This window comes from Jaculus jaculus, chromosome 1, assembly GCF_020740685.1.
Source record: "Jaculus jaculus isolate mJacJac1 chromosome 1, mJacJac1.mat.Y.cur, whole genome shotgun sequence".
NCBI classification, from domain to species: Eukaryota; Metazoa; Chordata; class Mammalia; order Rodentia; family Dipodidae; genus Jaculus; species Jaculus jaculus.
This window is the reverse complement of record NC_059102.1, coordinates 223,613,987-223,626,358: the sequence shown is the minus strand read 5'-3', so window position 1 is coordinate 223,626,358 and position 12,372 is coordinate 223,613,987. Positions and strand designations below refer to the sequence as shown.

Genomic DNA, 12,372 nt, shown 5'->3' with positions numbered 1-12,372 from the left:
CCACTTCTTCCCCCTCCTACCTCCTCCATTTCCTCCTCCCCCTCCTCTTCTTTCCTCTCTCCTCCTCTGCCTAGGTCCCTCATTGACACGGTCCCCTGCTAATCTCCTCAAGCGTGTAGCCCTCTCCGGTCAAGCCAGGCTGTCTGGAGTCCTTGGCGAGTATAGCCCAGGTCCCTCGCATCACCCAGCGTGTCCCGCTTTGGCCCCCCGGGGGCCCGAGGGTGACAGTAGGATGTCACGCATCCAGATCCCGCGATGCACCTGCGCCCCGCCCCCGTTCCCAGGCCGCCCCGCTCGGTGACGTCAGCGCCCAGACTTCACTGCAACCTCGGCCCCGCAGCGTCCCGCATGCTCTGTCATGGCTGCGGTGGCGCTGCTGCTGCTGCTGCTGCTGGCGTCGCCGCCCGCCTCCTCCGCGCCCCCTGAGCGCGACCCCTTCGCCCCACAGCTCGGCGACACACAGAGCTGCCAGCAGCGGTGTCGCCAGCGCCACCCCGGCCCGCTGCTTTCACAGGTGAGGCGCGGGCAAGAACGCATAAGCCCCTGTGGGGGAGGGGCTGGGATGAGGGGCCCTCCCGTGGGGGAGGCGCTGGGGGCGGGGGGAATCTTCAGCTAGGACCGGGGCTCCTCCTGTAAGAGGATTGCAAATGTTCATTCCTAGGGTGAACGCAATGTGTGTGGGGGGGGATCGTTCAAAAGGTGGGAACTGGGACTGAGTGGCCTAATGCCACCTCGGACTATCTACCCCCAGTGGGCTGCGAGAGACCCCAGTTCTCGCCTCCCTCAGATCTAAGGGTTACCTTCCCATCCTCACTACCTCCTCCCTCAGAGCTACCAAGCCTTGTAGTATCAGCCCCTCCCCCAATCTGACTCAAAGGGAGCAAAACCTAGGCCTGAGAATCTCTAGTGTGCCCTCTTCCTGAAACCTCTGGGGTCTGCTTGGCACCCCCAGATCCTTCATTGTCATTCGGCTTCGTATGCCCCTTTTTCAAGCTCTTTTTCAGAGTTCCCAATACTATTCCTGGCTCCCCCATGTCTCCTATAATGGGGGGAGGGGCTCAGCCCTCTGTTCTCCTTCCCAGAAGGCTCCCTGTTCCCACCCCTCTCTTCCCTTTTTCGAGCCCTTGTGCATCTCCCACCCCAGGAGCGCCTAGAGGGCTCCTCCCAGACACCCTATGACGGAGCTGTTCTGATCAGCGCTTGTGAGCGAGGCTGCCGCCTCTTCTCCATCTGCCGGTTCGTTGCCAGGAGCTCCAAGCCCAATGCCACACAGACTGAGTGTGAAGCAGGTGAGGGGTGACCTTCGTGCACCTGGGTGGGGATGGGTGGCTGGAAGGGTCGGTCACCTCTAATCACTCCATTCTGTCACCCGCAGCCTGTATAGAAGGCTATGTGAAGGAAACAGAACAGCAGGCCTGTAGCGAAGGATGCTGGAGTCAAACTGCAGAGCCTGAGCCCCAGCTAGAACAGAAGGTAGGGACTCCAGCCTCACCTGACCCTCACCTGTCATCCCAGGAGGCTGAGACTCCTGGCTTAGGAGTTCAGCATCAGCCTTGGCTACATGAAACCCTGTTTCAGAAACAAACTGAAAGTAAATGGATCTTGTGGGTGTCCCAGAGGGAAGTGGCTAGAGCTCAAAGAGGCAGCCTTTTCCCCTGGGACACCCAGCGAGCCTAGTGTCATGTGGAGGTCTGTGTTTTCTTCTGTGAGGTCCTATTTATCTAAACCCTGTAGCCAAGTCTGCCAGCCCCTCTCACATCAGGGTATCACTGACTTTGTTGACATTTCTTTGTCCCTTCCCCTAGAGAAAAGTCCTGGAAGCACCTAGCAGTGCCCTTTCCCTGCTGGACTTACTTTCCACTCTTTGCAATGACCTTGTCAGCTCAGCCCGGGGCTTTGTGTCCTCTACCTGGACATATTATCTTCAGACAGACAACGGGAAAGTGGTGGTGTTTCAGGTGAGATTTCTTCCAGCGTGGCAGCAGGGAATCAGGATGAAGTGAGGGGTACTCCCACTCTTGACTAACAGCATGCAAATCAAGCTTCAGGCATAGCTGGATCCAGGACCTAGCTGCCTTACTTCCTCTAAGGTTTTAGCTGAGATGGGGTTTCCTTTGATTGGCCCCGGTCTGGGTGATATGATCATCCCTCAGCCAATCATAGTTATTTTGTTGGCTTGGCCTGTAGCATCTTCCTAGTCCTGGAGGAGGTGGGGTTAAGGCTAAAGGACCTGGCCCACAGGAAGGTATCCTCCATCCTGACCACTAGGAAAACTAGAGGTCACCTGGCAAGGGACTCTAGCTCACCTGGATCCAAGAGGTGCCTCAAAGCTTAGGGGTGTTTCTTTTCTGTGCTGTCTTGTTCCTGACCCAGACCCAGCCTGTGGTAGAGAACCTTGGGTATCAAGGGAGCCACCTGCAGCGAGTGGAGGTGACATGGAAGGGATCCCACCCTGAGGCCTTGGAGGTGCATGTGGGTAAGACCTTGTTCCTAGCAGCACTCTCATGATGGACCTGCCGCCACAGGCCCTTCTGGCAACTGGACCCTGAGCGATAGATAGCAATCATTCTCCATTCTGGGTTCCGTGGACCATCTCCAGGATTCCAGACACTCCTGGCTTGGGTCTTGACTTCCTTTTGCCACTGCGTGGTCTCTGGCATCTTGACAGAGGCTGGCAGGTGGCTGACTGCCTGCCTGTCTCTCAGATCCCATAGGCCCATTGGACCAGGTGAGAAAGGCCAAGATCCGAGTGAAGACCAGCAGCAAGGCAAAGGTGGAGGCCGAGGAGTCTCAGGATAATGACTTCCTCAGCTGCATGTCCCGGTGGGTGACCTACCTAGGGCAGGTGTGTGTGGGGGGATTCCGGGGTGGGACTGGGTGAGGCTGTGTCCAAAAGCTGAGTGTCCACTGCGCCCCAGGCGCTCAGGGTTGCCGCGCTGGATCCTGGCCTGCTGCCTCTTCCTCTCCGTGCTGGTCATGCTCTGGCTGAGCTGTTCCACGCTGGTCACTGCGCCGGGCCAGCACCTCAAGTTCCAGGTGGGTAACATCAGGGTGGCACAGGGCTGCCCCTAGGGACTCCTGGATTTGGTCACCCACTCTATGTGTGCCATTTTGCAGCCCCTGACCCTGAAGCAGCACAAAGGCTTTGTGGTAGAGCCCGACTGGCCCATCTATCCTCCCCTGTCACATGCCTATGAGGACAGCCCCCCACCCTACAAGCTGAAGCTGGACTTAACCACACTGTAGTCATCTGTCGTCTGTATGCCCACCGCTGCCAAGTTCTGGGGCCCCTCCAGATTCACTTGCCCGGCACCCTGGAGTGCAAGGTCAGGATGGGACCAGTGTTGGGCTCCTTATGCCCAAATCCTTCCTCTCTCTCTTTCAACCTGTTCCTCAAGTCTTTAGGACTTCATACCCAGCTGGGGAGGGGCAGGGAATGGCCTTGATCCTCTGTCCTGCTTTCTTTGAGGTGTGCTGTTTTTGTCTTTTATTGTGTGGCTTTCTGAGTGTTTGAACATGCTCTCTGTCATCATTTCCTCTCTGTTCTTGCGGGGAAAGGGGAGTGCTGAAGGCACAGGGGAGCCCTTCTCCTGCTAGGGCTTCTTCCCTCCTTATTTCTGGAGACCCAGTCCCCGAGATGAAGACACTGGGCACTCCCTATAAGGGGACTAGGCAGCTAGAGCTGGGGAGGACTAACCCTTATGAATAAAGTCAGTGAAAACCTTCTTGGTTTCAGCGTCTTCTGTGTGTCTTCCCTGGAGGAGGGACCAGAGTGAGGCTCAGACCCTGCCCAGCAGGCCCTTCTCTGTGTGCGTGCATTTGTGCGTGTGTGTGTGTGTGTGTGTGTGTGTGTGTGTGTGTGTGTGTGTTGACAGGGTGGGGATAGGGGGAAACCTCAGAATCTGGAAGCAGGAGGGATACAAGAAGCCAGGTGACTCCTGTAAGGACACTTCCCTGCTGCTCAGCCCATATCATACTTCCCAACAAGGGGTTGGCTCTGAAAGTTGGAAAGTCCCATCTTTGAGGCTTGGGTGGGCTTGTACCCCTCTTGGGCCCAGTGTCCATCACATCTTGAAGAGGTTCTATGACAAAGTGTGATGACCTGCTTTCCCTTCGCCTTTCTCTTTGACATGGGGAGTTGACCCATTGAGGACATCTCAAGACCTTGTCCAGGATGCTTTCTCTTGCCCCTTGGAAGAAGGCCAACCAAGCTTGGCATTTTTTCCCTTTGACTTAGTTCTGGAGAAGACTTGTGAGACAGGAGCAGCTGCATCCTGATGGTGCCTTGTCACTGGCTCCTTTTTTCACTACCCATTCTCTTTTCCTTCTCCTCCCCTCACCACCTAGTTCCTTTTATACACACTGGGGATGGACCCCAAGACCTCACACATGCATGGCAGGGCTCCACCCCTCACTGGGATTCTAGGCAGGGCTCTACCTCCCTGCCACACCCCCAGACTCTATAGATTTTTTTTTTGGATTTTTTTTTATTGACAATTTCCATAATTATAGAAATAAACCATAATTTCTTCTCCCTCCCTCCCCCACTTTTCCCTTCAAAAATCTACTCTCCATCACATCCCTTCCTCTTCTCAATTAGTATCTTTTATTTTGTGCATCTGGCCTTATGTGTGTCCTGGGGAATTGAACCCAGGTCCTTTGCCTTGGCAGGCAAATGCCTTAACTACTGTGCCATCTCTCCAGCCCTCTCTTTTATTTTGATGTCTCATCTTTTCCTCCCATTATGAGGGTTTTGTGTAGGTAGTACTAGGCACTGCAAGGTCATGGATAGCAAGGCCATTTTGTGTCTGGAAGATTGCATTATAAGTAGTCTTACCCTTCTTTTGGCTCTTACATTCTTTCTATCACCTCTTCCACAATGGACCCTGAGCCTTGGAAGGTGTGATAGAGATGTTTCAGTACTGAGCACTCCTCTGTCACTTCTTCTCAGCACTGTGGTGTCTTTTGAGTCGTCCCAAAGGTCACTGCCTTCTGAAAAAAAACTTCTCTAACCAAAAGTGAGAGTAACCAAGCGTGGTGGCACATGCCTTTAATCCCAGCACTTGGGAGGCAGAGGTAGGAGGATTGCAGAGAGTTTGAGGCCACCCTGAGACTACAGAGTGAATTCCAGGTCAGCCTGAGCTAGAGTGAGACCCTACCTCAAAAAAAAAAAAAAAAAAAAAAAAAGTGAGAGTAACATTAATAATAACATTAAGAAAAATGCTTACTGGGCAATTTGGTGAGCATAATATATACATTTAGTCAGACACCAGCAGACATCACACCCCTAGGGACTCTGTACTCCAGGCTGGCCTGAAACTCCAGCTTTTCCTTTTGGATTCGAGTGCTGAAATGATTGCCATGTGCCACTGTACCCACCCCATCAAGGAATTTAAAAAAATTATTTATATGTGTATCAGATGTTTGTGCCACTCCTGTTTACATGAGTGACTTAGGAACTGAACCAATCCCAAGCCATCTTCCCTGTCCCATGAATTTTATTTTATTAAATCAATATTATTTGTTTTCATATGTGTATATATATGAATGTGCTAGGAATCAAACCTGGGCTGGCAGGCTCTATAAGTAAGTACCAACCACTGAGCCATCTCCTCATTCCTGAATTTTTTTTTTTTAATTTTTTTTTTTTTTAATTTTTTTGAGGTAGGGTCTCGCTCTAGCCCAGGCTGACCTGGAATTCACTATGGAGTCTCAGGGTGGCCTCGAACTCATGGCGATCCTCCTACCTCTGCCTCCCGAGTGCGGGGATTAAAGATGTGCACTACCAGCCGGGCGTGGTGGCGCACGCCTTTAATCCCAGCACTCGGGAGGCAGAGGTAGGAGGATTGCCATGAGTTCAAGGCCACCCTGAGATGACAGAGTTAATTCCAGGTCGGCCTGGACCAGAGTGAGACCCTACCTCGAAAAACCAAAAAAAAGAAAGAAAAAGAAAAAAAAAGATGTGCACTACCATGCCCGGCTACCTGAATTTTTTTTTTTTTTTGAGACAAGTCCTAGGCTGGTCTTGAACTCACCAGCCAAGTCTAACCTTGAGTTTCTGATCCTCTTGTGTCTACCTTCTAAATGCAGAATCAACAGGTATACTACCACACCACCCTTAGTGAATTTTTGCATGTAGAATTGAGTGGCATGAATTATTTCCAGGGGTTCAAGTGGGGCTCAGTGGTGGAGTGTTTGCCTGGCCTGCAGGAGGCCCTGATGTCATTCCCAGCAACCCAAAAAATGACAAGTACATCCCTAGTGGTGTGCAACACATCTCCATTTCATTTACTTCTTTATTTGAGAGAGATAAATTCCACAGCTACTTTAGTCAATTCTCTAGGGTCCCAATTTGCACCCTGTCCGCCTCCAGCCTTACTCTGAGTCTGGATGTCTTTCTGAGCAGCATCTTGATTCTTCCTGAGCCTCGTGTTGCTCCATTCCATCAATAAAGACCTTGCACTCACTTCTAAGCACCCCTCTAGCCCATGGTATTGTACGTCCATGACAACCCTGGAAGTCTACTGCTCCTTGCCCAACAATCAATTATGTCTTTTCGTAGCCTCTCATTTCTTCTCCAGTGCCCTCCAATACCAAATTGTGGGCTAGGTTGATGGCTCAGTGGTTAAAGTACCTGCCTCACATCCCTGAAGCCCTGAATTCAGATCCCCAGCACCCGTATAAAAATGCCAAGCATGGGCTGGAGAGATGGCTTAGTGGTTAAGTACTTGCATGTGAAGCCTAAGGACCCCGGTTCGAGGCTCGATTCCCCAGTACCCACATTAGCCAGATGCACAAGGAAGTGCACGTGTCTGGAGTTCGTTTGCAGTGGCTGGAGGCCCTGGCATGCCCATTCATTCTCTCTCTCTCTCTCTCCATTTGTCACTCCCAAATAAATAAATAAAAAATGATTTTAATTTTTAAAAATGCCAAGCATGGGGCTGGATAGATGGCTTAGTGGTTAATGCACTTGCCTGTGAAGCCTAAGGACCTAGGTTCAGTTCCCCAGTACCTATGTAAGTCAGATGCACAAGGTAGCTCATGCATCTGGAATTTGCTGTGGCTGGAGGACCTGGCACACCCATTCTCTATCTGCATCTTCCCCTCTCTCTCTCTCCCTCCCTCCCTCCCTCCCTCTCAAATAAATAAATAAATAAAATATTTTAAAAAAACATTTTTTAATGGCAAACGTCCACCTGTTTGCAAAGCCAAAGGACCCAGGTTTGATTCCTCAGGACCCACATAAGCCAGATGCACAAGGTAGCATATACATCTGGAGTTTGTTTCTGGTGGCTGTAGGCCCTGGCCCAGCCATTTTTTTCTCTCTACCTCTCCCTATTCCTCTTTCAAATTATAAATATGTATGTATGTATGTTGTGGAGAGTCATTGAGGAATGCATCAATTTTGATCTCTGGCCTCCACAAACATGTGTCCCCACATTCCACCCCCAAAGTGTGCCACACACATACACATGTAAAAGGAAAATTGATCACAGACAGGATCCACTTTGGGGTGTGTTGTCACAAAAGTCCCCAAATCCATGTGTAAGCAAGGTTCCCACCATGTAGCCACAGGAACATCTCTAGGCTGTTCTATCACAGAGACTGATCCTGATCCTGATCCTCCTGTTTTAGCCTCCCAAGAGCTGGGATTACAGGTGTGCACCACCACACCCAACACTGATCCATTTATTTATTTAAGAAAAAGAGGTAGATAAACAGAGAGAATGGGTGCACCAGGGCTTCTAGCCACTGTGAATGAAAACTCCAGACCCATTTGCCACCTTGTGCATCTGGCTTTACATGGGCACTGGGGAATCAAACCTGGGTCCTTTGGCTTTGCAGGCAAGTGCCTTAACCACTAAGCCATCTCTCCAGCCCTGATCCTTTTTTTTTTTTTTTTTTCTCCTTTAGTTCTTTTGAGGTAGGGTCTCACTCTAGCTCAGGCTGACCTGGAAGTCACTATGCAGTCTCAGGGTGGACTCCAACCCATGATGATCCTTCAACCTTTGTCTCCTGACTGCTAGGATTAAAGACATGTCCTGCCACATCTGGCCTGATCCATTTTTATTTTTTTTTATTTTTATTTACTTATTTGACAAAAAGAGACAGAGAATGGACATATGCCAGGGTCTCCAGCCACAAACTTCAGATGCATGTGCCACCTTGTGCATGCGGCTTGCCTGGCGTCTGGGGACTCGAACCTGGGTCCTTTGGCTTTGCAGGCAAACACCTTAACTGCTAATCCATTCCTCCAGCCCCCTGATCTATTTTTTAAATTGTGTGTGTATGTGTAGATCAGAAGATAATCTCAAGTGTCCTCAGGAATTCCATCTACTTAGCGGCCACCTTTGAGAGTCTCTCATGACTGATTAGGCTACACTTGCCAAATCCCAGGGATCAGCCTGTTTCTCTGTCTCCAGGCTGGAATTATAGGCACATGCCACAATATCTGGCATTTAATATATATATATATATTTATTAGAGAAAGAGAGTGAAAAAGGCAGATAGAATGGGTGCACCAGGGCCTCTAGCTACTGCAAATGAACTCTAGACATTTTGTGCCTCTGGTTTATGTGAGTACTGGGCAATCAAACTTGGGCACTTCAGGTTTTGAAGGCAAGCACCTTAACCATCTCTCCAGCCCCATATCTGGCTTTTTTGTTTGGTTTGTTTTTCGAGGTAGGGTCTCACTCTAGTCCAGGCTGACCTGGAATTCACTATGTAGTTTCAGGGTGGCCTCGAATTTATGGTGATCCTCCTACCTCTGCCTCCCTAGGGCTGGGATTAAAGGCATGCACCACCACACATGGCTCATATATGGCATTTTTTTTTTTTATGTGGTGCTGGGGATCAGGTCTCTGAGCCTCATGCTTATGAGGCAAGCATTTTCCTCATGGAGCCATTTCCTCATCCCTGAGTTCCTGGGGCCTCCCTTTCGCTGTTTCTGCTGAGCACTTTTGCTTTTTTTTTTTTTTTTGGTTTTTCAAGGTGGGTTCTTGCTCTAGCTCAGGCTGACCAGGAATTCACTATGTAGTCTCAGGGTGGCCTCTAACTCATGTCAATCCTCCCACCTCTGCCTCCCCAGTGCTGGGATTAAAGGCGTGCGCTGCACCACTCCTGCACTTTTGCTTCATTTGTTTATTTGAGAGCGACAGGAAGAAAGAGGCAGAGAGAGAGAATGGGCGCACCAGGGCCACCAGCCTCTGCAAACGAACTCCAGATGTGTGTTCCCCCTTGTGCATCTGGCTAACGTGGTTCCTGGGGAAACAAGCCTCGACCTGGGTCCTTAGTCTTCACAGGCAAGCGCTTAACCGCTAAGCCACCTCTCCAGCCCACTTTTGCTCTTTTTTAAAATTTTTGTTCTTTTAAAGAATCACAGCCTGAGACTGTGGGAACCTCAGCACCATAAGGCAGATCTCAAGGCATCTGGGATGACTGACGATGGACCCCAAGTGTTCCTTCCATGAAGCTATGAAGCTAGGGTACTCCTCTGCCTGGTGCCCAGCCAGCAAGTGTTGGAGTGCTGAGAGGGGCCCTGTGGCCCCGACCCAACCTTGTTGTAGTTCTCAGAGCCCAAGTCTCCTTATCTGTCCCAAGGCTTGTCCCTCCTCCATCTTCATCTGGTATAAGATATCAAGAGGGGTAGGTTTCAGTGTCATGGCAACCTGCAGGAGCACCCATGTGTTAGGATAGCAATGGGTTGCCATGGGAACCACACATCCTGGTTCGTTGGCAAGAGGGGGGGGAAGGAAGCAGTGTGATGTCCTGGGGAAAAGAGGGGGCTAGAAGATACCTGATGCTTGACAGGCACACAATGGATGTTCTGTGGATATTTTCAGGGAAGGCTGTATGTAGATTCCTGGCTGTCTTCTGGAGGGATGGGGCTCAAGTCCAACCTTATCCTGGGACTGCCCAGATCGCTGCTCACATTCTTTCCCTTCTCAGGGTCCCAACAAAAGCTGTTCCTTTTGCTGAAGATCGTTCCCACTGTTGTCCTTCTGGCCAGCTCTTCAGCCGTGAATGAACCTCATGGGCCTCCCAACTGGGGCCAGTGCCCTACATTACAGTGTCCCAACTCCATCTTCTATCATGTTGACAATTATGCAGTTGCTTGTTTGCTTGTGTGATGATTGGTTTAATAAATGGTCCTTCTGCCAGATGCGACACTCTGGGCGTCTCGGTCACAGCTGCGTCCCACACACTGAGGAGGCTGCTCTCCATACATCTTTGTCGACACTTTCTCTGTTTGCTCCGCCTTGTTCCTCTTCCCACTGAGTGAATGTAGCTTCATTGCTTTCTCTGGAGATTCTGGCACTGGGCTAGGCTTTTCTATATCATGTCCCTCCTGGAATGTTCTGGAACATTCTGGTCCTTTCTACAATGTTCTGGAACATTCTAGAATATTCTTGGTACTTACTAAAGTAGGGATAACACCATCTTCTTAGAAAGATTATTTTGGTTTCCTAGATAGGTCAATGGCTTCCTCACTGAACTCTGCTAGCCTATTTCAGTCAATGCCTTCTGGAACAGCCTTGTTGATTGCTCTGTATGAGTGTCTCAAATTTATTAATTAAAATATACTTAGCAGAACATTCTAGAACATGAGAGCAGTGTTCTTTTTTGTTTTTTTGAGGTAGGGTTTCACTGTAGCCCAAGCTGACCTGGAATTCACTATTTGGTCTCAGGCTGGCCTTGAACTCATGGTGATCCTCCTACCTACTGCCTCCCAAGTGCTGGGATTAAAGGTGTGCAGGACCACACCAACCTTTTGGGAGCAGGGCTCTTGTGTGGTGTGTGGATAGTCAAATCTCAAGCAGTAGCCAAGCATCTAGTCTATGAGGATTTGCCTGCGCCTGTTCAGTTGGTCACTCTGTTGGATCCATTCAACTTTTTTTTTTTTTTAATTTCTCTGGAAGTGACAGAGAGAATGGGCATGCCAGGGCTTCTAACAGCTGCAGATGAAACTCAGACATATGTGCTACTTTGTACATCTGGCTTTAAGTGGGTCCTGGGGAATCAAAACCAAGTTGTTAGGCTTTGCAAGCAAATGATTTATTTAACCACTGAGCCATCTCTTCAGCCCTCATCCTGTTTTTTATAAATACCTTTTTAAGGTTTTTTTTTTTTTTTTTTTTTGGTTTGTTTTGTTTCGTTTTGTTTATCAAGGTAGGGTCTTGCTCTAGCCCAGGCTGACCTGGAATTCACTTTATAGTCTCTGGCTAGCCTCAAACTCAGTGATCCTTCTACCTCTCTGCCTCCTGAGTGCTGGGATTAAAGTCGTGCACCACCATGCCCACCTCTAAAATTTATTTTATTTATTTATTTATTTTGGTTTTTTGAGGTAAGGTCTCACTTTGGCCCAGGCTGACCTATGTAGTCTCAGGGTGGCCTCGAACCCATGGCGATCCTCCTACCTCTGCCTCCCAAGTGTTAGGATTAAAGGTGTGCGCCACCATGCCCGGCTTAAAATTTATTTTTTATTTGCATGTGTGTGTATGCATGTGTGTATGCACTAGTGTCTCTTGCTGTTGCAAACAAACATCGGTCTAACTTAATATGGGTGGCTGGGGAATTGAACCTGGGCCAACATGCTTTGCAAGCAAGTACCTTTAACTGCTGAGCATTTCCCTGGCCCCCTCCACTGGTTTTCTTTGCTTTAAATAAACCAACTTCTGGGGCTAGGGAGATGGCTCAGTGGATGATGCTCTTGCTATACAGTGTAAGGACTGGAGCTCAGATCTCTAGGACCCATGTAAACATGGGCACTATGGCAAGCATCCATAATCTCAGGTGCCTGTATAGCCAGGTGAGAGGTGGAGACATGAGAATACCATGGAAGCTCATGGACCAGCTAGCCTGGCAAACTCAGTGGTGGATAAGATGTCCTACCTGAAACAAGGTTGAAGGAGAAAACTGATACCAACATTGTTCCCTGACCTCCACATATGCCCTGTGGCACATATTGCTGGTACTCACACAAACATACACACACACACACACACACCCCATAACTCAGCTTTTGCTAAGCACAATGCACATCTGTCATCAGAGCACTTGGAACGTAGAGGTAGAAAGATTAAGAGTTGAAGGCCAGCTTTACTACATACAGGCTTGAGGCCAGTCTGGACCATGTGAGATCTTGTCTTGAAAAAAGGAATTTATGAGGCCGGGCATGGTGGTGCACGCTTTTAATATCAGCACTTGGAAGGCAGAGGTAGAAGGATCATCCTGAGTTCAAGGCCACCCTGAGGCCACATAATGAATTCCAGGTCAGCCTGGGCTAGAGAAACACCCTATCTCAAAAAATTAAAAAAAATGTGAGGTGTGGTGGTGCATGCCTTTAATCCCAGTACTTGGGAGGCAGAGGTA

General features: G+C 49.5%; 1 protein-coding gene across 1 annotated transcript; it reads left to right on the top strand.

Annotated features, from left to right (window-relative positions):
- Positions 1–343: 343 nt before the first annotated feature.
- On the top strand, positions 344–3,725 carry Tmem59l (transmembrane protein 59 like). Its single transcript, XM_004666012.2, has 8 exons — positions 344–514; positions 1,145–1,289; positions 1,376–1,473; positions 1,806–1,958; positions 2,374–2,476; positions 2,706–2,823; positions 2,919–3,036; positions 3,118–3,725. Exons 1-8 carry the CDS (start codon positions 359–361, stop codon positions 3,244–3,246), a joined length of 1,020 nt encoding a protein of 339 aa, XP_004666069.1. The 5' UTR covers positions 344–358; the 3' UTR covers positions 3,247–3,725.
- Positions 3,726–12,372: the final 8,647 nt, after the last annotated feature.